At 46.4% G+C, this 25,153-nt stretch overlaps 5 protein-coding genes and 3 long non-coding RNA genes across 14 annotated transcripts in view; 4 read left to right on the forward strand and 4 right to left on the reverse strand.

Moving 5' to 3' along the window:
- LOC119133546 (E3 ubiquitin-protein ligase RNF43) overlaps window positions 1–6,343 on the reverse strand; it is a 44,451-nt gene extending 38,108 nt beyond the window's left edge. For 2 of the 3 annotated variants that reach the window (XR_005100156.1, XM_037269507.1), the window contains exon 1: window positions 6,084–6,343. Coding sequence is in view for 1 of the 3 variants with exons in the window: in XM_037269507.1 (XP_037125402.1) it covers window positions 6,084–6,305 (222 nt within the window). In the remaining 2 variants the exon portion in view is untranslated. The remainder of the gene's footprint in view (window positions 1–6,083) is intronic. The other variant, XR_005100157.1, reaches the window with a different exon arrangement.
- On the forward strand, window positions 3,471–4,404 carry LOC119133559. Its single transcript, XR_005100159.1, has 2 exons — window positions 3,471–3,943; window positions 4,012–4,404. It is a non-coding gene; the product is annotated as an uncharacterized LOC119133559 (long non-coding RNA).
- Window positions 5,024–6,521, forward strand: LOC119133562. The gene is made up of 2 exons (XR_005100161.1): window positions 5,024–5,450; window positions 6,141–6,521. It is a non-coding gene; the product is annotated as an uncharacterized LOC119133562 (long non-coding RNA).
- A 257-nt stretch (window positions 6,522–6,778) lies between these two features.
- LOC119133560 lies at window positions 6,779–7,434 on the forward strand. Its single transcript, XR_005100160.1, has 2 exons — window positions 6,779–6,899; window positions 7,019–7,434. It is a non-coding gene; the product is annotated as an uncharacterized LOC119133560 (long non-coding RNA).
- A 403-nt stretch (window positions 7,435–7,837) lies between these two features.
- Window positions 7,838–8,757, forward strand: supt4h1 (SPT4 homolog, DSIF elongation factor subunit). The gene is made up of 5 exons (XM_037269531.1): window positions 7,838–8,004; window positions 8,135–8,241; window positions 8,319–8,374; window positions 8,450–8,503; window positions 8,626–8,757. Exons 1-5 carry the CDS (start codon window positions 7,936–7,938, stop codon window positions 8,691–8,693), a joined length of 354 nt encoding a protein of 117 aa, XP_037125426.1. The 5' UTR covers window positions 7,838–7,935; the 3' UTR covers window positions 8,694–8,757.
- Window positions 8,758–8,789: 32 nt separating this feature from the next.
- On the reverse strand, window positions 8,790–11,836 carry znrd2 (zinc ribbon domain containing 2). The gene is made up of 4 exons (XM_037269530.1): window positions 11,734–11,836; window positions 10,712–10,863; window positions 10,549–10,633; window positions 8,790–10,383 (listed from the first exon to the last, which is right to left on the reverse strand). The coding sequence occupies exons 1-4, from the start codon at window positions 11,747–11,749 to the stop codon at window positions 9,920–9,922; spliced, it is 717 nt and encodes a 238-aa protein (XP_037125425.1). The 5' UTR covers window positions 11,750–11,836; the 3' UTR covers window positions 8,790–9,919.
- A 98-nt stretch (window positions 11,837–11,934) lies between these two features.
- Window positions 11,935–14,839, reverse strand: LOC119133554 (lactoylglutathione lyase-like). Of its 2 annotated transcripts, XR_005100158.1 has the most exons (7): window positions 14,547–14,839; window positions 14,368–14,450; window positions 14,147–14,287; window positions 13,889–13,956; window positions 13,724–13,813; window positions 13,409–13,638; window positions 11,935–12,048 (listed from the first exon to the last, which is right to left on the reverse strand). XR_005100158.1 is itself a non-coding variant. In XM_037269523.1 (6 exons), the coding sequence occupies exons 1-6, from the start codon at window positions 14,613–14,615 to the stop codon at window positions 13,544–13,546; spliced, it is 546 nt and encodes a 181-aa protein (XP_037125418.1). In that variant the 5' UTR covers window positions 14,616–14,839; the 3' UTR covers window positions 13,336–13,543. The 2 variants fall into 2 exon arrangements, 1 of the variants encoding a protein (XP_037125418.1); XM_037269523.1 differs by lacking the exon at window positions 11,935–12,048 and having other exon boundaries at window positions 13,336–13,638.
- Window positions 14,840–16,590: 1,751 nt separating this feature from the next.
- LOC119133549 (transcription factor COE1-like) lies at window positions 16,591–24,537 on the reverse strand. 4 transcript variants are annotated; one of them, XM_037269515.1, is made up of 17 exons: window positions 24,169–24,537; window positions 23,858–24,014; window positions 23,659–23,722; window positions 23,441–23,496; window positions 23,228–23,301; window positions 22,929–22,997; window positions 19,942–20,023; window positions 19,286–19,427; window positions 18,912–19,045; window positions 18,713–18,839; window positions 18,551–18,639; window positions 18,090–18,155; window positions 17,799–17,898; window positions 17,477–17,671; window positions 17,208–17,414; window positions 17,060–17,125; window positions 16,591–16,897 (listed from the first exon to the last, which is right to left on the reverse strand). In XM_037269515.1, the coding sequence occupies exons 1-16, from the start codon at window positions 24,309–24,311 to the stop codon at window positions 17,061–17,063; spliced, it is 1,770 nt and encodes a 589-aa protein (XP_037125410.1). In that variant the 5' UTR covers window positions 24,312–24,537; the 3' UTR covers window positions 16,591–16,897; window position 17,060. The 4 variants fall into 4 exon arrangements, with proteins under 4 accessions (XP_037125410.1, XP_037125409.1, XP_037125408.1 ...); XM_037269514.1 differs by having other exon boundaries at window positions 16,591–16,936; window positions 17,736–17,898; XM_037269513.1 differs by having other exon boundaries at window positions 17,736–17,898; window positions 24,169–24,536.
- Window positions 24,538–25,153: the final 616 nt, after the last annotated feature.

Consider the following 25,153-nt stretch of genomic DNA (forward strand, 5'->3'; position numbering starts at 1 on the left):
GTACTTTGAGGTTTTTTTTTTTTGGTCACGCAAGATGATGAAAATTCCCCAAAACGTCTTTGATTCCAAACCATACTGGATTATCTTGTATAATAAAGAGAAACCCATCTGTACTAAAAAAAGAACATGGCTGTCAAACTGGTTGACAAGTATAAAAAACAAGAAAGAATGTATTGTGACTGGAGAATTCCAGACATGTTCTAATGATTTAAAAAGGAGGTCTGCAGGATTGAGAGATTTGCCATGCCCCCCCCCCCCCCCACTTCCCTGACTCTTCCAGTGCCATAAGAAACATCTTAACAGCCATCTTTAATGGAAAAGGGCGGACAGGAGAGCACTAGGCCTGCTTCCTGTGCTGCAGATGGAGTCCCTACATCCCTGGACTGCCATTAGTCCACGCCAGTCTTTATCGCGCACACGCACGTCGTGCTGCGTTCAAGGCAATGCCAATTCAAGGGCGACAGAAATGTAATAACAGGTTGAACCAATAGCCATATGGAAATAAAAGTGAGTGAACTTCATTTGGCCTTCGAAAGGAATGTGAAAAATCACATTATGCCACATGATGACTTTAAAAGGTTGACTATTGTCCCTGAACGGCCCTTTATTCGACAATTTAAATTGCACTGATGTCATTGACTAAAGGCTGAACGATTTATTTATTTTAATTAACAAAAAAAATGACCGTCAAAGCATTTTCGCAATGCACCTGACTGTTGTATCTCACAAATCTCTCAACATTTACCAACCAAAAAAAAAGTGGCATGCTAACAGGTTATGCTAACTTGCTAAGCTAACTTTCACAAAGCACATTTGTGTGCACAAGCTACGTGGCAGCAAATAAACACCATTCTCACAATAGGAGGGCAAAGGAGTGGCTGAGCACCGAGGAAGAGACAACTAAAGAAGTCAATGTTAAACTAATGTCGCGTCACCAGAAACCAGAAAAAGTGCTTCGGTGTGCAGTAAGTAGACTTCTCACCGAATTATGGCACCACATCAAAGCGGAGAACGGCAAGCTTTGAACAGAAAATTAACAGGTCAATTAAAAAAACGGTCTACAGAAAAAACAAGAGTACAATGAACACACGAAGCATTCACACACACACCCCAAAACCACAAATGAATCAGTTACATCAGCCAGGACCAAGGCGCTTAGAAGGTCGAAAGTACGTTACTTATTATATAAAAAAAAAAAATGTTTTTTGATCTCTGTCTGTATGATCTGAGGCTTACGCCCCAAATTCAAAACACACATTTTGTGCTCTGTTGTTATTCTCAAAGTTAATGGACTGCAGAAGAATAAGAGCGTTGCCAATCATTTGCAAATGTGTGGCTTTAAAAATTTCATTTGAGGCTTTATTTGAAAGCCAACAAAAATTTGTTTTTGCAAATTGGCCTAAAAATGACGTTCAAAGGTAAACCAATGATAAAGTCTCACACAATCTATTCAACACCCTTTGCACAAAAAACTGCTACGTGGGTGATGAGTCAGGAATTTCACCACATGACCCGCCAATTAAAAAACTTAGTGCTGTGACAATCCATATTTTACACGCGGGAAATACCCTGCAGAACCATGCCGGCATTTTAATAAAGGCTTGTTTATGTGGAAATCTAATCTAATTATACAAAAATGTTTTGAGGTTATGCAACATTAAAAGGCAAACGAACCAATTATCAATCAATTAGACTTGTTAAATTAGCAAACACTTTGAACTGCCGTCTTTTTGGCCTTCCTCAAACAAGCGTGGCGTGAACAAATCTGTAACGACTTCCATTGCACCTGCATGCATTTGAAGACCAAAAGAAATTGCAAATGGGCAAACGTCTGGCATGAACAAGCAAAACTATGCTAAGCAGCAGCGTTGTGGGGAGCCCTGGACAGGCTTTTATCTCATCCAGGGAGATAGGAAGTATGGACAGGAAATCTAGGGGGAGGGGGGGGGAGTCCAGAGCCCATATGGGAAGTGCAGTGTAAACACTCTTGGTTTTTAATCATCCCAGCTCACGTTCACAACTGGACACACTTTGATGTTCTCCCTCAGAGCCCCCTCCGCCCTCGTTCCCAAAGGTCTGCGCAGATGTTGTGAGAGGCAAACATGCTCCACAATAGAAGCCGCGATCAGACGCTTAATACCTTGCGGGACTTAAAGAAAGTTGAGTGGCACAACTGGAAACTGCCCAGTAAGTACAACCCCAAAAGGCCCTGAGGTCAACCCTCAAATATACAAAAAGAAGATTTACCAAAAAAAAACGGTTAATCGCTTTCACAATGTTTAGCCTCCCCTTAATTGGCGCAAATCCCATTGGAAGATGAAACTCCGAGGCGATCTCCCAACAAAAGTGGAGATATCGTTGACTTCAAAGTCATCCCAGAAGCCTTTGCACTTCTTCTCCGGCCACCGTATAAGCTCCATGTCTGGAAAGGGGATAGAGTCGAAAATGCCTCCGTACTTTCTCCTAATAGAGTTGCCAGACTGCGGCCAAGTGCTCCAATGAACGTGTCTATTCAGGGGACAAGGCACACGTCCAACATGGCCACTGTTTAATAGACCACAGGGAGACGTGTACCAGAGCAAAATCTTTTGACTGCAATAAACAGAGAGGAAGTGGGAACGCAGTCAATCAATTTTCAACTATATTCAATGCAGGCTGCCATAGAAAGCTCAAAAAGGAAATACAGTGACTTGACTTTGTTCCATGACCAATGGCTGGTATAAATCGATATTCTCCATTGAATTGAAATGAAAGGTCGTTAATCTGTTGGGAAAACAAATTTGTTTTTACGCGATGGCTCATAACGCAAAAAAAGGTACAACTTTGTTCACATTTATGAATAAAAAAAAATTTTCCCAAGCGGAACTGTTATTATAGTGACATCATCAAACGGACGGACGCAACGTAAGACCAATCGTGGTTGCTAGCTGTTCAGTACAATACGGCTAAAGTAACAATAACTCCGAATTGGTTACAGCAAGGAATGCGTTATTTATTTTTCTTATCCTTAAAAATCAAATAAATCGAGAAAGTTTATACTGTTACTTTGACCGCCCGTGTTTTGCAATAAATGTTTGCAGTATTTTGAGCAATATTTGACAAAACTAACAAATTTTCATTCATATTGCAAGATAAAATGGCATTACCATGAATTGGTACTTCCTTGTTCTCATACACGGTTTGAAATACAGGAAGTGGTCGTGAAAGTCAGAATGGAATGCAAACCGCAGTCAGACGGGAAAATACTAATAGTGAGTCAGTGTTAATTACATTTATTCACTTAGAATCATTGAGTTAATTGCAACCTATTTATTCACTTAATTAAAAAGTCTACTCCCTTCAGAGTCTTTGTTTCGATCCATCTCAAAGGGCGGCCATTTTTGTCACTTGCTGTCGACTAAAAATTACATCACAGTTGCCAGGTCACAACCAATCACGGCTCCGCTTCAGAAAACTGGTGAGCCGTGATTGGTCAAAGGAGTTGCATCACAATGGCGCTAACATAATAGTCAATAAAATCAAATACAGTATGAGAAACGCTCAAATGTAAAACCAGGTCATGTCTAAAGGTCGCACGTTGGTCACTGCAAACCTCCACAATATTATAATTCAGATGTCAATAAGCACTTTTAGCCCTCTTGGATTTCATTTTTGTGCCTGACTAAAAATAAGCAAACAGTAGAGCTTCAGGAGAGATTCAGCACAAGTTTGAGTGTTTGTCAGAGGACCCCCCCTCTTCCTCACATCCACTGCCAGTCAAGAACATAAAGCCTGAGCGTAAAGCGTCTCACATGGGCCCTTGAGGACCTGTTGGAACAAGCCTGAGCTGCAACAAAGAGCATCCTGCAGCGTCTGACAAAACCAGGCCTACCTAACCTCGGACACAACCGCGGACCGGCCCAATTGTGAGCAAGCTCTTCTTTGTGTTCCTTTCCATCTTCCAGTAAGTTGCCGAGACCTGATGACAGCAGCTTTGACACAGCGATCATCTTAACCTCCTTTTTCTTCCAGCACATTCCTGTTCACGGATGTTCAACCTCAGTGTAAAAGTTTTACGGCGGACTAATAAGGAATGTCGGAATTCCCTCAGTACGTTTGATGTGATCAAAACCTGTTTTCTCACAAAGGCATAATCGGTTCTAAGTGGCGTGCCGAATGGAGAGCTATCGGCGTGAAGAAGCGAAGGGAACGGTCATTATTAACAGTGGCAAAGACTCAACACCTGCGAGTGAAGAAAAACAAGATCCTACGGTGCATATCTACAGTCCCGTTTCTCAGGAGACGGTAAATAAATTGACGCAACGGAGCTTTATGGCCAGGCAACCTTAATCCAATCCTAAATGCTAAAAAATGCATGATGAAAAGAAACACAGATTTCTATACTTCGTTAAAGGGTACCAGAAAGTTTTTAAAAAAAACACTTCAGCTCAAATTACAGTGTGTTAAGACGTCTCATTTAACTGTCATCGACCACACCTTGCTAATAAAGTTGTTTGATGAAGAGTCGATGTTAAACATTTAGGCACAAAACATGACAGACATGTTTTGCGTAAATTTAGGTCAACGTCACTGGAAAGAACACGCATGTCATCACCATTCTGAAGGAATTTTTCAAAGTTCTGTCATCACAGAGTGGGGAGAGGGTGAGCAAATATTTTGTGGGCAGATGCAAGGTCACCGCAGGATGGAGGATTGCAAAAAAGTACGTGGCTCCTTGAAAATTTTGAGGGAAACAACACCTTAGAGGCGTCAGTAAACCGAGACAAGGGATTAATGTAATCATACAGTATCAGAATACACAAATTATTAGACTGAATTTTCATTTTTTTTTATACTCAAATTAGTTATTTTGTTGAGAAATGCAAATATGTACTTTTTTTTTTTTTTAAGCTTTTAATCATAATTATATTTTAGGATAAAAAATCGTTATTTTGGTTCAACAGCAGCTACATAATGGTGTGATCGAGATTGTACACAAAAAGAAAACAACAACTGGCTATAAGGGAAAATTAAACAACTTTGCCTTGTTTACTACTGTCCCTTGATCATTTATTTTCATCTCATGCTCTGATTGATGAGCTAACAGCAAATCAGTGGATTCAACTTTCACCAACAGCTAAGGCTATTTTGCATACTGGCTTATTCATTTAAATCGCACCTAAGAAGATGGTTGGTTGATCAGAGCAAACAAACATTTGTAGCAACCTGCACATAGAAATCAGCATTCCCAAGTATTATAATAATAATAATTCTTTTTCAGCCACTGCACAATTGGATTCCAACTTATTGGGTTACGACACATTTGACCTATTATGGCTTATTTATATCTGCAACTGATTCAGCAAATGGAATACTTTACTTATACTCTTGGCAAGGTTTTGCCTATTGTGGGTTATTTATATCGGCAACTGATTCAGCAAATGGAATGTTTTATTTATCCTCTTGAAAAGGTAAATTACTGATTTTGTGCACACTTTGTACGTAATTCTCATTGTCCGCCTTTCGTTACATACAGAAATAGTTACATTGTCAAAGCTTCCGAGCAAAATCTGGCTAAAAATTGTTGCTAGCCATTTTGTTATCATTGAAACACACACACAGTTATAACTTTTTGTTTTTGTTTTTGTCAGCCATTCACTCAATCAATTAACTCTTTGTCAATCCTGTTTTGTTGTTTGATTTAAGTGCTCGCCGAGCTAAATATGATCACAACTTCAATTGTTTTAAAATGCATTGTTCAAATCACCAAGACCTCCGTTTTTTAACAACATATCACGTGACCGGGCATGTAGCCACAAGGTGGCGCAAACTTTTCGGACTAAACTAACCTATTTTTGTAGAACAGGCCCTATGGCTACCTTGGTGGCTTACCTGCCTGTCAGCACCACATTGGTGACTCAATTGTGATTTAACTTGTGTTGCCCTGCACGCAATAGACTAATAATGGGTTCAAAGAAATCAAAATCATCCTTCCTCGATATTTCACTACAAAACGTGTTGATTACTTTTGTGTAAAATATATGGCGTGACGTAATAATGGCTGGGAAAGAGTGGATGTGCTTTTTGGGTGATGTCATCCTTACCTGCATGAGTTTCCCCTCCGCGACACCGGCGCTGTCTCCCACGAACTTCCCTTTCAGAGTGATGGGACTCCCCGCCGGTTCGTGCTTGACCAGCGTCACCTTGATGACCGCTTGGCGGGACGGCAGCTCGGATTCCGGGCCCGGCTGGCCCAGCACCACCTGCAGGGCCGCCATGAGCAGCCACGGCCAGAGCCCGGCCAGGCGCCACGGGGGGACGGTCATGGCCTCGACTGAGGCGGCGGAGCCCGGCCGCACATGGTGGACTTCAAAGCAGGCAGCAGGAAATCACGGAGGAAGCGTGTTTTTTTTTAAGTCCAAAAAAATCTTGTACTTCTTTAAACAACGGAATCAAAGCTCATGCGTGAGCGTTCCGATCCTTCCATTCAGAGTTAATATTCAAGCGTGCATCCAGGCGCATATTCCGATCCCAAAGAAGTTTTAAAAAAAAGAAGTTTAAATTCATGCTCCGGGTTGCAAGTGTAATAAATGTCCGCACGTGTCCACGCGTGCAGATTAAAAAAAGCCCAGCTCCAGTCCATGCATGAGTCGAATTTCATTTAACTTCACTTCTCATTAATAATAATAATGAGGGTGGAACAAAACAAAAAAAAATCCACAACGCCAATCGCTGCACCTTTATCAACACCGCACTAGGAGTTGACAAGCAGCGTCGCCAGATAGAGAGTCCCGAGGGCGCCACATTTTTCAACACGCACGCATCCACGCACGCACACGGAAGAGAAGTTCAACTTCAAAGGCGAACGTTCCAGCCAGGTTGCCTCTGCAGGGGCGGTCGGATCACAGCCCAACCAAATGGTTAAGTAACATGTTTACAACTTGAACGGTGCGAACATTGTTGTTCCCTAAAGGATTTAATTACGACAGACACACATGCGTAAACATCGTTTGTTGGCTCCTTTCCTTCCTTCCGTCAGATCAAAGTTATTCCCACTTCCAGATTTCAATGACTTCTACGAAATTGGATATGTTCCTCGGAGATCCGTCATAAACCGGGTGCAACTGCAAGAAACGCCACAGTGTGCGGAACACGAGTGCTCCAAACTCCATGTGATCCTCATGTGAAGTCGGTCAACTTGAGCGACGGCGTGCACAGTTCACCCACACCGTCCCACTAATCTTCTCTCCCGTGTCCGTGACTCCGTGTGACGCTGCTTGCACACTAAGGGGGTTCTCATTTACTTACTCCCGCTACCTGCTCATTCGGCATGCTGCCTTCAGGGCCACTTCGTCATCGGCGAGGATTTGTCGGGACATAAAAAAGAGCGGCAATATGAACCGATTGTTAGATTGGAATTAAACACGAAATTAAATATACTTGCGTTATATGCTATACGTTCTGAAGTGTCACTTGTGAAAATTGGGCTGCTGAAAATGTTCACTTTTTTCCCGTATTTACATCAAGGCAACGGCACAAACCCTTGCGAAGGCGTATGGGACTCCACGCACCAAAATGGTGTTAATAAAGTCAAGCACATAGCTCCCTCTCGTGGTCAAACTTTAAAAGCACGGCTCCTTCTAGTGTGGCCACTTGGGGGCAGTATAATAAAAATGCATAGTTGCATACACGACGCAATATTCAGTTCAACAACAAAAAAATCTGGGATCCAGTCACGACATCAGTGTATTCCTTGGATGATGTTATATTTTTGTTGTTATTCGGCTTGTCATTACAAATAATGCGATTGCGTGTATATTTCTAATAAGGCACGTCAAATGGATGCCTAAATAAGGGTCCTTATCGAACTTTAACGCATAGTGATGACGTAATAAGCCCGAGACTAAAACTCGGTAAACATTAGCCAGTTTGAGCTATTATCAGGTTGAGAGTACAATGTCTCTGGAAACCGTTCCTAAAGACCTTCGACATCTACGAGCGTGTTTGCTTTGCTCCTTAGTGAAGGTAAATTGAATTACGACAAATGAACCGCTTGCTGCTTTACGGCTAACACGTAGCCTACATTGAGAAACAAACTCATTTACAGTAATTTCGTTCCACCACCGCAATGTAATCAATTTTGCTTCTCTTGTAGACTATTGACCAGTTTGAATATGATGGCTGTGACAACTGTGAGTCATTCCTTCAGATGAAGGGGAACAGAGAGATGGTGTATGAGTGCACCAGTTCTTCATTTGATGGGTAAATGCTAATCTTGCTAATATGTGAAATATCTTTAAAGACAATAGGTTTTTACCATTTTATGTTTATTCACACAGCGTGATTGCTCAGATGAGTCCTGAGGACAGCTGGGTTGCAAAATGGCAGAGAATATGTAAGAGACAATACAGTGAGCATTAAAAAGTTGATGAAACTAATTTTGTCACATCTTCCATGTCATTCTACACAGGCACGTTCAAGCCAGGTGTTTATGCTGTTTCGGTGACTGGCAGATTACCCCCAGGTACAGCCCAATATCAATACTTTTGTTCTCCTGTGTTAGCACTATCACAAGGTTCCCTTAATTGTGTTCAATAGCGTCACCTTCAGTGTACATTGGTCATTCTCAATTTTCTGTTTTTCCAGGTGTCGTGAGGGAGCTGAAAAGCAGGGGAGTGATCTACAAATCCAGAGAGACAGCTGTGAAGTCCTAACCTTTTTTTTTTTTTTTTTTTTACGGCTGTTTCCAAGAAGCCCAAATACTATTTGTACAAAACTAAAAAAAAAAAAAAAACCTGCATTTTTTTTTGTTACCAGAGAAATAAAACTGTTTTAAATGTAGTCATGTCTATTGTCTTGCTAGCTGTACACGCAATTAGCAATGAAGACTACACGTCACCTTGCACTTCTGACAGATTCAGTTTTATACTAGAATATCATTTCGAACAGACTACACCTGTATTTTTGTTTAATGTGACCAACCCCACTCAAAAAATAAGGTTCTCACTCCTCTATCATGTAGTTCTTTATGATCAATACAACATCTCACAAACTGATACCTCCAGGTGAGCCAACGTATGAAAAGGAAAAAAAAAAAAAAAAGTTTCAAGTTAATTTGTTTTCTGGAAGGCGTTTGCATCTAGTGCCCTCTTGTGGAGACAACAGGTAATCCATCCATCATGGAGGGTGGCCCAGAACACGCCAATCAGAGCAAAATGTCCCACGTTGTGCAGAAACGACGCGCATCTGCTCGTAGTCATCCAGACTAATTGCAAGAATTTAATTGGTTGCGCTATCGGCGTAGCACCATGTGACCATGGGAGTCATTCGGTCATATGTTTCTGAAGAATGTGACTTTTTTCTAATTTTCAAAAATCTCATTTATCAAGTGTTAACATTTTTTGAAGACATTTTCATAGAAATCAAAGCTTCTTCACCTAATCATTCAAGACATCAATTTTGAACAAAACAAGCAAAGTTATTTTGACTGGTGAATGTCTGCAAAACATGCCGACTTTCAATCTCGAGCAGATATCATGCCGCAGGGCTCCCCGCAGAACAAGGAAATAGCGGGCAGCCCAGAGCTAGTTAACCGCGAGGCACACGTGCAAACCACGAGGCCACTCTACGGCCCTACAACGTCAAGTCTCCAATATTCACAATTTGTTGCTTTTATTTGGAGAAAAACCTCACCAGTTTTAGGTGAGTTCTTCCCTTTGGTTCCCAAAAATAAGAAAAAAATCACAAATGGGCAAACCATCGGCAGGTTTTCTATTGGGAAGACTTTTTGTGACCAGACAACAGGTTGCCATGGAAACATCAGTGGAATCATTTTAATGGCCAAACACTGAAGAGAGAAAAATAACTTAGACAAACATGAGAGCTAGCTCACCGGTGACATCTGGCCTACCTGCTCAAGAGTTCAAAGGGCAAAGCGCCCTCACTGGCTGATCTCCCGCAGGCTCCGCAGGGAGGCGGCGCAGCTGGAGATCAGGTTGCACAGCTGGATGCTGGACTCCAGGGAGGCGCAGGTTTGCAGCTGGTCGCTGGCCCAGCGCATTTTGCTTAGCACCGCCTCCTCGGCATCCTGCAGCACGGGACGTCGAGGGAGCGGACGCAAGGCCGCACTGGGCGCCGGTGGGCGGGCGGTGGCAGCGGCCCCCGAAACAGCTGCGGCTGCTCCGGGGGCGATGACGGCGGGGGGCGCTGGTGTCGGCGGGGCCACGGGCGCGGGGGGGACTGCCCTGCCCCCGGCTGCCGCTCCTTCGCAGTGCTCCGGTCTGGGCTGGGGGACGGCAACGACGCCGCAGTCACCGTTGACGTGTACCGGATCAGACGGAGCCGGAGACCGGGCCGCCAGACGCCGTTCTCGCACCTGAGACAACGCCGCCTGTGCATTGAGGGCTGACAGGATACTAGTCATGTCAGTCTTTTGTAGCCGCTAACAAAGTATTCCAAAAATCCATCTGTGATGACTTAAGAGTATTTTATTGATAATTTCTGCCCTGGTGTCAACTACACAGTCCCACTTTATGAAAATTCTTTCATAACGACTCGCTTAAGTCTTACCAGGATTGTCTTTGTCAACGTCAGAGTCCAGCTCCTGGCATGAGACACAATAGTTCTTGTGTGTGCGGTCCTGCAGCAAGATGGTCTGCACACAAACAACACTCACAATGACACAAAACAACCCCACCAGGTGTTAGTGACTTAGTGTTAGAGTCAGACTTACGCCACAAACGTCACAGCACTCGCCCAGCATCTTGTATCCTTTGAGGAGGTAGTCGCCCATGACTTTGCTGATCTGGTCCTGTCTCTCCCTCCGGGCCTGGATCACCTTCATCTCGGCCTCGGTGGGAGGCTCCCACTCCAAGTCTTCCTCCTCTGGCATCATGGAAGAAGACCACCAAGAATACCATGGGCAAAGACGACATGGTGTATGGCCAAAGACTTTGCTAAAATTATTAGCTGATGATGGCAAACGCAGACAGTCGCTCATTCTTAACTCCCCAATCACAGATGACAACACTTAAATACAAAACTAATGACAAGCTAAAGCTAATGGTGAGAAGAAGTTCTAAAGAAAATATAGTAAAAAATACAATTGAAACTACATTTTACAATTATAATTTAATTCAGACTAAATACAGCGAACATGTCTGGTTTTCGTCAATTAATTACATAATTGCAATTACTATCAACGAGGTTTTTTGCTGCATTTGTTCCATAAAAGGAAGCTAAAACTTCAATTTATAGTTTTCAGTTTATGCTTTTATTCATCCCGAGATTTAACGTTCTGCAAAGAGATTGCAATCACTTAATAACGAATGATTTAGGAATAACGAACATCATTACTTGATGTTGTCTGTGTTGAGCGGGCTTTCCAATGACTGCAGTCAGTGTTGCGGAAAAGATGACGACAAATTTAGGAAAGTTTCAAACGGCCGCGCGACAGCTCTGACTGTCTGAACAAAGACGGTGGCGCGCGCAAAGTGGCCAACTAGTAAATTTTAAATCATTGAAGAGCCTTTGACCCAGCTAGCGAACGCGATTTAGCTCAAGTGTGACAACGTAGCCTAGCTAGGAGAGCAAGCTAGCAAAACCACGCTCACGTTAGCCGAGGCAACCAAACGTCAAGTTCGCAAAAGTCAAACGACAGTAGAGAAGATTTTCCAAAGAGTTCGCAACTTCCGTCACTTATGTCGACAGTTGCAAAATGGGAAGCAAATAAGCAGGGAAGCAACAACAACATACCTTCATGAAGCGACATATTGCTGCGCGGCGCCGCACGCACGTACAGCGTCACGACGTCACGGGATTTATCGTCTGTTGTCGGCGGAAGGCGAACAACGCACTCCTGAGAGCGCTGCTGCCTCCTAACGGCGCCTGGGTGGAACTGCAGGAAAGGGACCGCACATTTTTTGTTTATATTGCGACATCAATTTACAAGTTGAATACAGTCAAACTCCTTGATTTAATAATGTCTGACAGTTCTCACAAGGCTTTTTCAAATACAACAAGGGCATTTTAATCCACGAGTATCTATTTGTCAGTATTGAGCTTTCTCGGCTACCGTAGGCACGCCAGTTCACTTTGCAGCTAGCACGACCGGTGACGACTAACTGTGAGTATTGCAAACAATTTTAAGCTCTCTATTTTCCATTTACAGGTAAATACATGCATTTAAGGTCTATGGTTCTACAAATACAGAACAACTGCCATGTCGTCGTAAGATACACAGGTGGTCTCGTGGTTAAAGCGCTTACCTTAAGTTCGGGCGACCCGAGTTCGAATCTTGGTTATCGCTCGCTTTAATTTGTAAATGTTGGACAGAGCTGGTCTCGAACCCTGGTCGACCGAGTACCAGGCCAAGTGTTATACCATTCGGCCACATTGCCATGGAAATTTCAAAAAATATTTGTATTTAACGTGAATGGGTCGACTGCTCTACAGATCCAGAGATGGTCTTGTGGTTAGTCTTTGCCTTGAGTTCAGGAGACCCGAGTACGAATCTCACACATGGCTTTGTGTAATATGTAAATATATTACAGAGCAGGACTCTTTGCCTTGTATTCTGGAGAACCGAGTTCGAGTCTTGCACATTAGTCCGTATGATTTCCAAATATGACACTGAGCGGGACTCGAACCCGCCCTCTCCTGTACTCCAGACCAATATTATTCCATTCGGCCACCTTGGCACAGAGTGTTCGAATTATTTTAAGGGTGGTCATTCAAAGCACCTGAAAGGTATGTGAATTGTATTTCCATGCAGCCCTTCAAGCAATTGCATGAAGAAATAAACAAATGCAATCGGGGAAAGTGCTTGGTATCCCTTATCAAGTGCTCAACTGAGACTGCTCATGTCCCTCCTGGACCTTGTGACTACTAGGGTGACCAGACGTCCTCTTTTCCCGGACATGTCCTAATTTTTAGCCCCAAAAATCTGTCCGGGGGGAATTTCAAAAACTCGTCTGGTCACCCAGACCCAGGTACAGTACAGTGTACCTAATAACAGGCCACTTCATTAGGGAAAAATCGTGGTCAAAGCTTAACTGACAATGAAAAGTGCCACACCCGCCCTCACCCCCACTTTCTGATTGGCTGTTTGATCTGTGACGTCACTTGGACACTCTATTAGGGACACCGCCATTTTCAAGTGTACCTAATAACAGGCCAGTTCATTAGGGAAAAATCATGGCCAAAGCTTAACTGAAAGTGAAAAGTGCCACACCCGCCCTCACCCCCACCTCCTGATTGGCTGGTTTGATCTGTGACGTCACTTATGGACACTTCATTAGGTACACCGCCATTTTCAGGTGTACCTAATAACACTCAATAAAAATTACATTTGTTTAATTTAAGTATGTTTTATTTATGTCTGTTTGTGTGTGTGTGTTTCATTAGGGAAAAATCATAGTCAAAACTTAACTGAAACGGAAAAAAGACCTCCTCATCCCCACCTCCTGATTGGCTGTTTTGTTTGTGACGTGCTTCTTGGACACTTCATTAGGTACACTATTTTTACACAGTAATGCATCTGTGCGCACACGCCCGAGGATCAGCGTCAAGGCGCCATCAAGGTCGCCATCGTGTCCGGAGTGAAGATCTCGATCCAGTAGCCGTCGGGATCTTGAATGAAGGCCAGCCCTTTCCTCTTGCCTGCCAATGAATCACAACTGTTGTCAAGCTCACAAACTTCCGTTTCAAAAACCCAAAACAATAATGTTTACATTGCCTGATTTACCAGAATGCGGCTTCTTGATGAAGGTGACGCCCAGAGATTGAAACAAGTGACAAGCGATGCCAACGTCTGGTACAGCGATGCCAATGTGACCTTAAAAAAAAAAAAGTTAAAGTGTCAAATTCAATTGAAAATATGAATATTTGAAAGAGGGGCTGCACTTCTCACCAAAGCCGATGGGGTCGCTGTTTCCGTTGTGGTAAGTCAAGCTGGCGTCCGACTCTGAGCCCCAGTTACTGGTACATGCGCGCACACGCGTGCGCGCACACACAGATAAATAAACAATAACATACTTGACGTTATATTCCACGGATAACTATGTCTAAATTAATTTTTTATTGTCTGATAACCTTCCTGTGTACATGCACGTAAAAAAAAAAAAAAAAAGGTGACATCGTAAATCTCCAATATGAAGTGTTTACACACTGGGTAAGCTCCAAGGTAGCTCGGCGGGAAAACGTCCAAGCCGTCCTCTCCCGGATATCGGTAGGAATATCGGCCTTGTTCTCGAAGCCTAGGAAATAAAGGCTGAAGTGTACCGACGGGAAGTCGATCTTCTGCAGCAATCTGACAGACAACCAAACACACACACACTTTGTAAGGTGGCATGGGAGTTGCGAGGCCTCCGGTGGCCGGTCGGCACTGACGTCATTCCGAGGATTCGTGTGTAGAAGTCAAGGGAGCGAGCGGGATCTTTGACCCTCAGCATGGTCTGCTGCATCATGTAGTCCTAAAGCCAGCAAAGACACGCTCCCATGACGTCACTTTCTCATTAGCATAAGCCTCGTACCTGGCAAGCCCAGAAATACCCCGGACGATACGTGACCTTGGTGGCGGGGTCTCCGTCCTTACAGGCATCCGCCACCGCTTCCTCCGACAAACCTCCTCTGTCCATGACGCGAAGACTCCATCGGGCACAGAAGCAGCCGCTTAACCCGCAGCTGATCAGCCAGCTCGGATTTCCGCTTGCGGGAACCTCGGCAAAGTACGAGGCCTTTTTCGAAGTTGACTTCGGAGCCTCGGCGTCGGCCGGCACGTCTTTCCCAGGACGACGAGCGGCGTGTGCGAGGCTCAGTGTAACAAGCGCGCCCAAAGGTGTTGTGTAGGCGCGCCCATACAGGAATGTGGCTGCGTGTGTCAACATGTGTCGTCTATGTTGCAGGTACCGGAAGCAATCATTCTTTAATGGCTTTTACAGTACACTTATTTAATTCCCTTGCATGTGGGAATATGTATTAAGAAATAAAACTCATGTATTGCATGTGCTGCTGTTGGCCACAGCTCACATGTTCCCCCTGAGCGACATCAACAGAAAATTCAATAATTCATTCCATTTCTATTCCAATGACTTCTCGCAACGCCATGCGATTGTTTGGAAGGGTGAAGGATGACAAAACTGCAGGAAATTTTCATCAAATTAATTTGTTGATCACTGTCTGTCTATACTAAAATTAATTGGAAAAATGTCATAACGACAAAAAACAAAAAGCCACCCTAAAAACGAATTCAAACTATATTTTCCAACGATGAATCTAAAAGTAGCAACGCACAAACACCAGCTGCAGTTTATAAAAAGAAAACAGTTGAAGTCTGTTTGGGACACTTTCACTTCTCTTACTGCACACGGCACCCAAGCAGGCACGCATGCACACAGACACACACACGCTCACACACACACACACACACACACACACATTAGTGATCCGTCAAGCAACTAACATCATGTTGCCGTCACTGACAAGACTGACCGGTAAAATTTTGTAAATCGTGATGATGAATTTTGAACAGCCCTGACACACAAACTCAGTCACAAACACTCATGCACTCACACAAATGCACCCCCCCCTCCCGCCCATGTTTCTATTTCCATCCTGCTGGTGTGTGATGTTTGTGAGTTGTTCTTGTTCGCTCACAGCATCTGTCGACGCACCCCCCACCACTCCCCTCTCACTCCTATACGCACACCTATGATGTTGGATTTGCTCTCATTAAATCAGATTCAAATTAAAAGAGACACTCAGGGAAGTTTTCGCACTTTCATTTGTCCTCATTGTTATTCCCGTGTGTGTGTCCCACCTCATTAGGTGTCAACCAAAAAAGCACAAGTAGAGTCTACGTGTAGGTGCGTGTGTTTGGTTGATACCCTAACCCTCATCATCATGGGGAGAAGGAGGAGGAGGAGGAGGCAAAAGCCATTCTTCCCAGGAAGAGAAATGCTCAAGAGCGAGAGAATGATAATTGTTGTGAGCTAGCGTTCCCACATCGATTTCCGACACTGCTCTTAAGTGACTATCCGGTGAGTGCGTGTGCGTGCGCGTGCGTCGCTTTGGAGTGTCATCACTGATGGATTTGATCAGTCTGAAGTCGAGCACGCCGCGTGCATTGTCCTCCAAAAAGGAATGCCGGCAGCTAACGGAGTCTCACATGGAAATCGTTCCTCTTTGATGAGTCCAAATCGACAACAATCATCTCATATTATTGCTCTTCTGTCCACTCAAGTGTGCTAAAAGCAACGCGAGCGTGTAAAAAGCAACACTTTTCGTTTGGCTGACTCGTTTGAGCATTTGCATACATTCAACTCGCAAACTCGTGCATTTTGCTGAGGGCGCGACAACAGCAAACTGATGGCGGACGAGACGATAAAAGAATCGAGCAAAGACATCCATTAGCTAATGGATGACTTCACGCACACGCACATCTCCGATTCTGTCAAGTAGACGCTGTTAGCTTCAAAACGGCGCAATTTCTGTATCGGATGCCATTTGACAGTGTACCTAATGAAGTGTCCGCTGAGGAGAATCATGCAAACTTGTGATTAAGCTGAAATGAGACAAAAGTAAAACAGCAAAATCAACAAAATGACGCGATGCCAAAATCACAGACGGGAAAGTTTAATTCAGTGCCACAAAAGTTTGCTTCATTTACACTCCAAAGTGTAAAAAAGAATAGAAAAGTGTTTTTTTGCTGTCCTCCACCCACAACAAAGCAAGAGAATGAACACCAAGAAGCAAAACTTCCCTTTCATGCACAAATCATGGTGTCAAATCGAAGTGCGTGTACGAGGCTGCTGTTGCTAAAGATGGCACAGCATCACCGAGGCACCAAAATGGAGAGTGCAAAGGAAGACAAAAGGGGACTCAAACGTACATCAGCTTGACACTGGGGAGGCGGGGCTTCCTGGGACGGCCGCCAAAAGCAAGAGGAAGACAAAAAGCACTTTTAGAAAAAGAAGAAAAAGCAACAGGTTTTCCAAAATTGGGACACAAATGATTTCCTGGAAGATTGGTGAGGACGCAGACGAAAACAGGATATGAGGTCAAGAGAAAAGGCGGGACCTACTTTAACTGAACGCCAGCCCTTGAAGCGCGCCCGATGAGAACTTCACGGGCTCCGCAAAGTTGCCATCTGTGCAAAAACACGGGAATACATGCAGACGTGCAAAAAAATTTGACGACGTCCTGGTGGTCAGTTAGTGTCATTGCATCACCTTGCAGTCCGCTGGCGTTGCTACAAGATGGTGGCGGCGGCGACGACGACTGAGGTCTGACTACCGGCGCGAAGGCTGACTTCTGCTTGACGGCGGCCGACACCAACGTGGCGGGCGAGAATGAGAACACGCCCACCGCTGTTGACGCCGCCGAACAGTTGGCGGGCAAAGACGTTAACGACGCCATCGTGGGGCTGGAAGGGACCACTGCATGCACGCACATTATTAGCATTGATGGAATACGTCAAGGGCAGGAGATGCGGACTCACCGGCGTAAGGCGAGTTGGCGGTCGATGCGTTGATGAAGGTGGGCGATGCTCCCAGGTTGCTAACAGCAGCGTTGCTGATATACGCGTGCGGCGATGGCGTGCGTGCGTGCGAGTAGCCGGCATGCAGCGGCGTGGAGCTGGCAGATGCGTACGCGTGAGGTGATAGTCCATTACCGCCGCCGGGCCGGACGAAACCTGAGGGTGGTTTAGGATTAGGGGGAAAGGACCGGTGGCGGGTGGGATTTGGAAACGCACGCACCCCGATCGGTCTGCGAGGGTTCGGTCACGTTGACGCACCGCTGCCCGGCGAATGAGCTCACACCTGTTGCGTCGGGGTGGGCGGTACCAGATAGCTGGGCGTGGCCTCGCGGAACGCTGTAAAGAGCTTCCGCAATGTTCGCCCCACGCTTCGCCGACGCTTCCTGCACAAACCACGTATGTCACGTGACATGTCACATGATCACTTTACAACCACAGATGTCAAGACATGTGACATGACATCGCCACACAACATTCGCCCATGTCATAACAGGTCACGTGACTTCAGCACGATCCCAAATGATGTCCCGTGACGCAGGTGTGCCCCAATTAGCTAGGCGTGACGTGAGCTGACCTGGTCGCTGTGCGGCAGGGCGTAGAGCGCCTCCAGCAGATCGGCCGCTCGCTTCAGGATTACCTCCTGGGGGGGAATAAAGAGTTTAAAAAAAAGATTTTAATTATTTGGTCGCTGGCGAGACGCACCCTTTTTTTTGGGGTGGGCAGTTCTGCAGAACATGTCGGACATGTCTCCCTCCCATTATCATGATGTCATTCCACACACGCAAACAGATGAGCTCATTTGATCGCTTTGTCTTTAAACTAAGCCATGACCTCAACATCCAACCTGACATCATCACTGGGAGTCAAGTCATATCAGGGGAAGGGCGTGTGTGTTTTTGTGTGTGCAGTGTCTAAATGAGTGTGTGGATGCACACTTAAAACATATGCAGATCAAAATATTCATTGAGCAATTCCTCAATCATCTGTTTGCTGTTAATCCTCTCATACGGCTCGCTGCCCCGCGTGCGCGTGCACCTTTGGCAGGTTGTCAGTGTCTCCGGGGTGGCGAGGGATGACCTTCTGTAGTCTTTGGAAGCCATAATCGATGGTGGGCTCGTTGAGAGCTTCGCAGGGCACACATTAAAAGACAATTAAGCAAGACTCAAAGAGATGACGGGCCTCATGTTTTTTTTATACCCGTGTAGATGAAGCGTCCCGGCATGGCCTTGCAGAACTGTTTGGACTTGTAGGCCAGGGTGACCTCCACCACGCCGGGGATGTGCCGCGACGGCGTCTGCACGCGGATGGCGTTTGGCGTGATCAGCTGCAAGAGGAGGCAAACGGATGAATGGCGTTTGCATTTTCTCCACTGATACTGAGCGCCGCATGGCCTTACCTCACTCCACACTGTCGCCGATCCGAAGATGACCTGCAGGCCGTCAAAGAAGTTTTCCCCGATGACGATGACCGTAGCACCCCCGCTGGTCCAACCCTCTCCGGGGCTGATGGCGCGGATGCACGGTGAGGCCCCTACTCCGCACACACACAGCGTTACATATATTGTGTGTGTGTGTGTGTGTGTGTGTGTGTGTGTGTGTGTGTGTGTGTGTGTGTGTGTGTGTGTGTGTGTGTGTGTGATGAGCCAGATGGAGGGACAGGAATCACCTGATAGGATTAACCCATCAACCATCTGCTGCTCATGATACACACCCACACCCACACACACACACACAGAGCGCTCATGTTGTGTAGCGTAGTGTCATGCGTTACCATGGAGGAGGTACGACGGCGTGGCGGCGGCCGGCTGGAGCCTCCGGGCCTGGCGGCCATGTTTGGAGTTGTTGTGGACAAACATGTTGTCGGACACGGAAAGCACGTGACCATCCACGCTCACTGTCGTGGACACCACCACCTGGCAAAGGGCAATTGAGGAATTTGGATCGCCATTATTCAGCACGGGTAGAAGAAGAAGACTCAGTAAATCAGACTGTGGAACTTTTTGGCGTTGCTTTCTTCTTCCACCTCACGACTCCAAAACTAGTGAAAAGCAAAGTAGAAGAGGCGCCCGAAGCTACTGCTTGCGCCAAATCTGACACCCATAAGACACGCGCACGCGTGTTTTGCGGTGGTGCGGCGCCGTGCCGGTGAAGGGTCCGGCCCTTAATGATCTCCCACAGAAACAGAGCTGTCTCCGCTGGTTTCACTACAATAGCTGCACAATTAGGCACACGCGCGGTTGCGCTCACACGCTGCTGCTGTCAGACACCCTCTCTCTCTCTCTCTCTCTCTCTCTCTCTCTGACGCCGTGCAACAGCTTCGTTAAAGAAAAGCGTGAATGGGCCATCATCCTTTTTCTCACTTCCTGTCAGTGTGTGTGGAAAAGATACTTTTGTAGCACACACGCACGCACGCAAGAGCGCCCGTACCTGGAACCTCCTCATGTCTCGCGGGTTTCCGGCGTTTTTCAAGCAGTTCTGGTTGCACTTGAGGAAAAACTTGAGGAAGAACCTATCCAGACACACGACAAGATGACAAAACACAACAAAGGGCTTCTCGTCAAGTATTCGGCAGCATGCAAAACCGAAACGGGAACGAAAGCAATTGTTTCCTTTTGCCAGATCAAACGGTGCACCTTCACGTGGGAAGCTGGTTAACTTGATCATGTTCAAATGCGATACGCGGTGGTAGGAAAACACTTGCATCCTCGGGAGGCGTCAAGTTGCTCCTTTTTGTTCACGGGGAGCTGATCTGCGAAGGCTTATTTGCGTCTTGTCACATCTCGCGGCTTCCTCGTGTTACTTGGCATCGTTCTTTGGCAAGCGTTTTTACAGACATCATTGCGCGATTTCCTCTCGGAGGTTCAACTGCTCGGAGTGAGAACAAAGCGGAGGTAAGTCGGCCAGCGTGGCAGGCGGCCGCGTCAAAGCGCGCGTTAACGAGCTCGGGCCGGCCTGGAACACGACGCGCCGCCATTCGGCCTGGCTAATTACGATGACCTCTGCTACCCGGGTGACAGCCTATCACGGCGTAGGACAGCCACACTGACCTCCTGCAACCTCCCCCTGTCCGGTCCTCCTTGCGCACATATTCCAAGTGCAATCAGCGAAATGGGAAAGTTTGCAGCGTCTTGCAAGGCAACAAAATGCTCTCTTTGCTAGATCAAGTTAAAAAAAAAAAAAAAAAAGTGGGAATGCCATTCATCTGTTCCATCCTTACCCTAACCATAATTTGTAAACACAACACGGCCACCAAAATGTGATCTTGCATTTAGCATAACCCCAACAACACACAGGCACACAATTTTATTTTATCCTTCATCCTCTCGTCGGCTTCATTTCAAACCCCCCCGCCCCACACAATTGACCCTATCTGGCCTCAACTATGGGGTGCGCACACACACAGTGCGTAAATGGCTTGCATGAGTGTGCAGTCGTTAAGAAGCCTCCAATTAAAGCAGGCAATTATAAAAGCTTCAATGACTGTGGGGGGGGAGCAGCGCTCAGCCACCCTGACAACCCCCCCCAACATTCGATCATGTTCCTGTGATAACATGGCCTTTGACCTTTGCTACCCTCAGAGCAGCACACCCACGGATGCAAAAAAGCGTGTCCAAGTGTCTACGTGACATCAGCAAGCAAGCACAGCTCTTCATGCAGATTTTTATTTTTGCAGAACGTTAAGAGTCTCATGACGGCAACAGAGTGAGGGAGGGAAGGGGAACTTCCTGGGGAATTCCATGAGCTTTCACTCAATGCGTGCATGCCCGTTGTATTCCCAAAAGACTCACTAGGCTGTCGCTGAGCTAAGAATAACCACGCTACCCCAAACTAAAACACCCAGCAAGCAGAGTTGTTGGCAGGTGCTTCCCGAGTTGGGAAGCCCTCTGATTGGTCTCTATGCTTCGCTCCCTGGATTGGTCGCCAGTCACGGTAATTGTGACCAGTTGACTTCGGCCCCTACAAGCTTCTCTGCAAGCGTGCCCGGATTAAAGTGTGCTGACAGGGCGCTTTCTATTGAGGTGACTTGACCTTTGCAAGGTCGCTAAATGAGAGCACATGTCAAGCCACCATCCTGTCTCACACGCACGTACACACACACGCTCTGTGTGTGTGCGATAAAACATAATCATCCATTAAAATGCAGCTTCACAATCTTCACCGTGGAGGTGTGTGTGTGCGTGGGTGGAAGACAAAGGCGGAAAAGATGAAGAGATCATTTAATAGAGTCCCTCCTCCTCTAACTCCTCCGCCAAATGATTGACAGCCCCCTCGCCCCCTCCTTCCCTAATGCAGCTCTTTGATTGACAGACCCCCCCCATGGTGGTTTTATCCTGGGAAACAAAGCAAAGCTTCTCGTCCTCCGTGCACACCTTTCCATAAGCTGACTTGAAATCCTCATCTTGCTCTCTGTCCTCCCCCTCAACTTCCTCCTCCTTGTCTTCGTCTTCTTCCTCATCTTCATCTTCCTCGCCGTCATCCTGCTTTTAGCGCGTGAGAAGAGAGCGCTGCGGCGCCGCATGTGTGCTCATCTTCCCTTCCGAGTTTCCTGTAGTCTTTTCCTTGGGCCGCGACCCCTCTTAACCCCAACCAACTAACCCTCGCAAGATATGTTACACACCAACAGTGACAAATGCACAGGTCACACACACACACATGCAGAGTGACATCATTGATGAGCTCAGCATGCTTTAGTTGTGTGTTGACTAAGTTCCTCAACATAGCCATCAATCCACATTTCATCACGTGACTTACTGCACGGTTGCTTCGAACACACACTTTTCTTCCTTGTGTCTTTTTCAAACTTTTGCAATGAATGGAAGGTTTCACTTTCACATGCACGTGTGTGGCCCAGTTAATCCGTTTCGCTCGGGGTTAATCAAAGGTCAACGAGATGCAATATATCCTATCACACGCCTGCTTGACTGCTAAAGAGCCTCATGCACTCTATGTGTGTGTGTGTCTGTCTGGTGTGTTTACACGTGGGTGAAAGAGAGATGAGTGTGTGTGTGTGTGTGTGTTGCAATGCGAATCTGTGAATGGCCAGTGACAGGAAGTCTCCCACGGTATCCACGGTAACCTTGACATTCCATCTCTGCCACCTACCCTGACATCTCCCATCATGCTCTCTGCTATACACACTCGCTCACATACACACTGTGATTTTTTTTTTTAAACTTCAAGCATAACAAATTCAGTTTTTTCGTCTAACTGGTGACCCATTTTACTGGGATAATGTGTGTGTGTTTGCCGTGTGTGCACGTATGCATGACTAGTGTGTATGTTTGTGTACTGTGTTGCGTGTTGATGGTGACATCGCGTGTAAGAATCATTTTCAAGAAGCCAACGCAGATGTCAGAGCCTGTGTGTGCGCACACGCAAAGGTGACACACGCATGCGCGTACACGCTAGCGTACCTGTCGATGATGACGGGGTCTGAGGGCGTCTCGTTGCGATTGCCGCAGCTCTTCTTGTCGCAGCAGCGGCTGAAAAGAGACAAAACAGCTGTTAGCGAGCGCACATGAAAGGAGCGAGCGTTGGCTGTCGCAGACAGAAATAGAGTTGTGGTGGAGATGTTTCGCTTGACACTGTCAGCGCACTTTTCCGTCAGACTTTTATCACACCTCACACACACACACACACACACAGATGGAGTGGATGTGAAAGTAGGAGTTGTTTGAAGGGCTCTCTAACTACTGTGACGAGTGATTCTGACCTGCACATGATTTCGTGCGTGAGCAATACCCGACACATCTCGGGGTTCTTGTCTTGGCCCTCGTAGACAATGGGCTGGGAAGAACCACAAGCACCTCAACTCAACTGCTATTATATCTTTAAGCTATATTATGGTGAATAATTAAAAACAAAAGGTCGTTCTTTAACATGTCTGTGGTACACGTCCACATATGTCACAAGCAGAAGAGCTCACCTGTTTGCTGGCGGAGTCAATGAGTCGGACATAAAAGTCTTGCTCCGTTCTGATACCTGCACAGGAGCAACGCAAAGTTTGTTCTCATCATTTTCACAACACTCGTCTTTGCACGGACATCTACGTATAGCTGCAATAAACATTTCATATTACGTGCAAAAAGACGCCCCCCCCCCCCACCCCCCACACTGCACTGTATATAAAAGCGAGCGACTGACCACTGGTGTAGAGCAGCTGCAGCCTGTAGTGTATGCCATTGTTGGTCTTCTCGCCCGCACTTTCCTGCACGTGCACACACACAACGACAGCAATTATATTTTTTTAGGGTGTGTGTGTGTGCGTGTGTGTGTGGTGAGGGGGCATTTCAGCACAAACTATTGACAGATCCAAAGAAAAAAAATGTGTGATGATGCGTACCTTGTCTTTCTCGATGAAGTCGATGAAGTTGGTCCTCTCCACTTCCACGGGCTGCCCTTGGCGGTCATAAAGCGCCACGACGAAGTGAAAGAAGTTGGACTTGCGCAGGTTGGAGGGTGGCTGCTTCTCGAAGTGCGCTCGACCCACTGCAACACCGCTGCACACGGACGCCCGGCCCAGCCCGTCCAAATCGCACGTGGAAACATTCAACATAAAACATGAAACATGACTGCGTGCAGAGTTGTGCGTCTGTGTTTTTTTCCCCCCTGGACGCAAACTTAGTGTCGCTCATCCAAATAGAGGATCCTGACCTCTGCGCGGCGGTGTTGGCGTCCAGCAGGCCGCCGCTGCCCCCCTGCGGACACCCCAGCATCCATCCCCGGGCTGCGTTCATGCCCGCCACTTGGACCATATTGCCCAGCGGAGGCTCCTCCTTCAGGCTGCTGCCGAACATGCGCGCACCTCAAGTCAGCTGCGCTCGCCGACCGGCTCGGACCCGAACCGCCACTTGGTCGCGCTAATGGCTCCCAACCAAGGAGGGCGGAGCCTCTTCCTGCTTCGCGTAGCAAAACGCGTGGCCTCAAAGTAGTCACCGTGTCCTCTTCATCACGGGAGGGATCTTCCGTTCCTCAAGGTTCCCCTTGAACTTCTCTTGCGAGGATGGTGATGAAGAGTTAGATGGGAGGTGCCGCTAATGGGAGGGGGGGGGGGGGCAGCAGTCGTGGCCACGCCTCTTCAACGCAAACCGGGTAGATTCATTCTATTACTATTTGTAGGGGCCCACCAAACGCGCATAGAACTCACCCCTCGTAAATACATCAAATACCTTGACATGTTTTAATTAGTACCAATCAGAATTCTATTTTAGGGGTTACCTGGCCACTAGCCCCGCTGGGATCAGAGTTGCATTTTGTCGACTCGAAACTCCGGGTTCCCTGGAGACCTCACCCATATGCCAAGAGCCAAAGATGACATCTGCTCCCATGTTAGTCGCGGCTTGCACATTGACTACACACACGCACGCACACATGACCCTTTTATTAGGGAGGATACGATACAAATATGCTGGAAAGCTAGAAATGATTCAATAATGTGCTGCAAACTGCATGCAGCATTGTTACATTAAAAACACTTGGACAGTGTGACTAATGTATAAAAAAATATATTTGGGAACGTTCCAGTCGTCTTTCGAAGGAAAGTGACTTGGAAACTCACCTGAAGCTGAGCCTGCAGCACCACCGTGTGGCTGACCTGTCAAGTTGCACCTCGTTGACGACACACATCAGAACGCCACAC

This window comes from Syngnathus acus, chromosome 14 (genome assembly GCF_901709675.1).
Source record: "Syngnathus acus chromosome 14, fSynAcu1.2, whole genome shotgun sequence".
NCBI lineage: Eukaryota > Metazoa > Chordata > Actinopteri > Syngnathiformes > Syngnathidae > Syngnathus > Syngnathus acus.

What these genes read in the sequence shown, in the direction of transcription:
- znrd2 (XM_037269530.1), bottom strand. An exon ending in AGTGCTGTGACGTTTGTGGC is followed by an intron (nt 10,634 to 10,711) that starts GTAAGTCTGACT and finishes GTTTGTGTGCAG; the next exon opens with ACCATCTTGCTGCAGGACCG. An exon ending in CGTTGACAAAGACAATCCTG is followed by an intron (nt 10,384 to 10,548) that starts GTAAGACTTAAG and finishes GTATCCTGTCAG; the next exon opens with CCCTCAATGCACAGGCGGCG.
- supt4h1 (XM_037269531.1), top strand. Translation starts at nt 7,936, where the DNA reads ATGTCTCTGGAAACCGTTCCTAAAGACCTTCGACATCTACGAGCGTGT. An exon ending in ACCAGTTCTTCATTTGATGG is followed by an intron (nt 8,242 to 8,318) that starts GTAAATGCTAAT and finishes TTATTCACACAG; the next exon opens with CGTGATTGCTCAGATGAGTC. An exon ending in GACTGGCAGATTACCCCCAG is followed by an intron (nt 8,504 to 8,625) that starts GTACAGCCCAAT and finishes CTGTTTTTCCAG; the next exon opens with GTGTCGTGAGGGAGCTGAAA.
- LOC119133549 (XM_037269514.1), bottom strand. Translation starts at nt 24,311, where the DNA reads ATGTTCGGCAGCAGCCTGAAGGAGGAGCCTCCGCTGGGCAATATGGTC. An exon ending in TTGACTCCGCCAGCAAACAG is followed by an intron (nt 23,302 to 23,440) that starts GTGAGCTCTTCT and finishes GGTTCTTCCCAG; the next exon opens with CCCATTGTCTACGAGGGCCA. An exon ending in ACACTGACAACCTGCCAAAG is followed by an intron (nt 18,156 to 18,550) that starts GTGCACGCGCAC and finishes ATTCCCCCCCAG; the next exon opens with GAGGTAATCCTGAAGCGAGC.
- LOC119133554 (XM_037269523.1), bottom strand. Translation starts at nt 14,615, where the DNA reads ATGGACAGAGGAGGTTTGTCGGAGGAAGCGGTGGCGGATGCCTGTAAG. An exon ending in ACGGAGACCCCGCCACCAAG is followed by an intron (nt 14,451 to 14,546) that starts GTCACGTATCGT and finishes TGCTGGCTTTAG; the next exon opens with GACTACATGATGCAGCAGAC. An exon ending in ACACGAATCCTCGGAATGAC is followed by an intron (nt 14,288 to 14,367) that starts GTCAGTGCCGAC and finishes GTTGTCTGTCAG; the next exon opens with ATTGCTGCAGAAGATCGACT.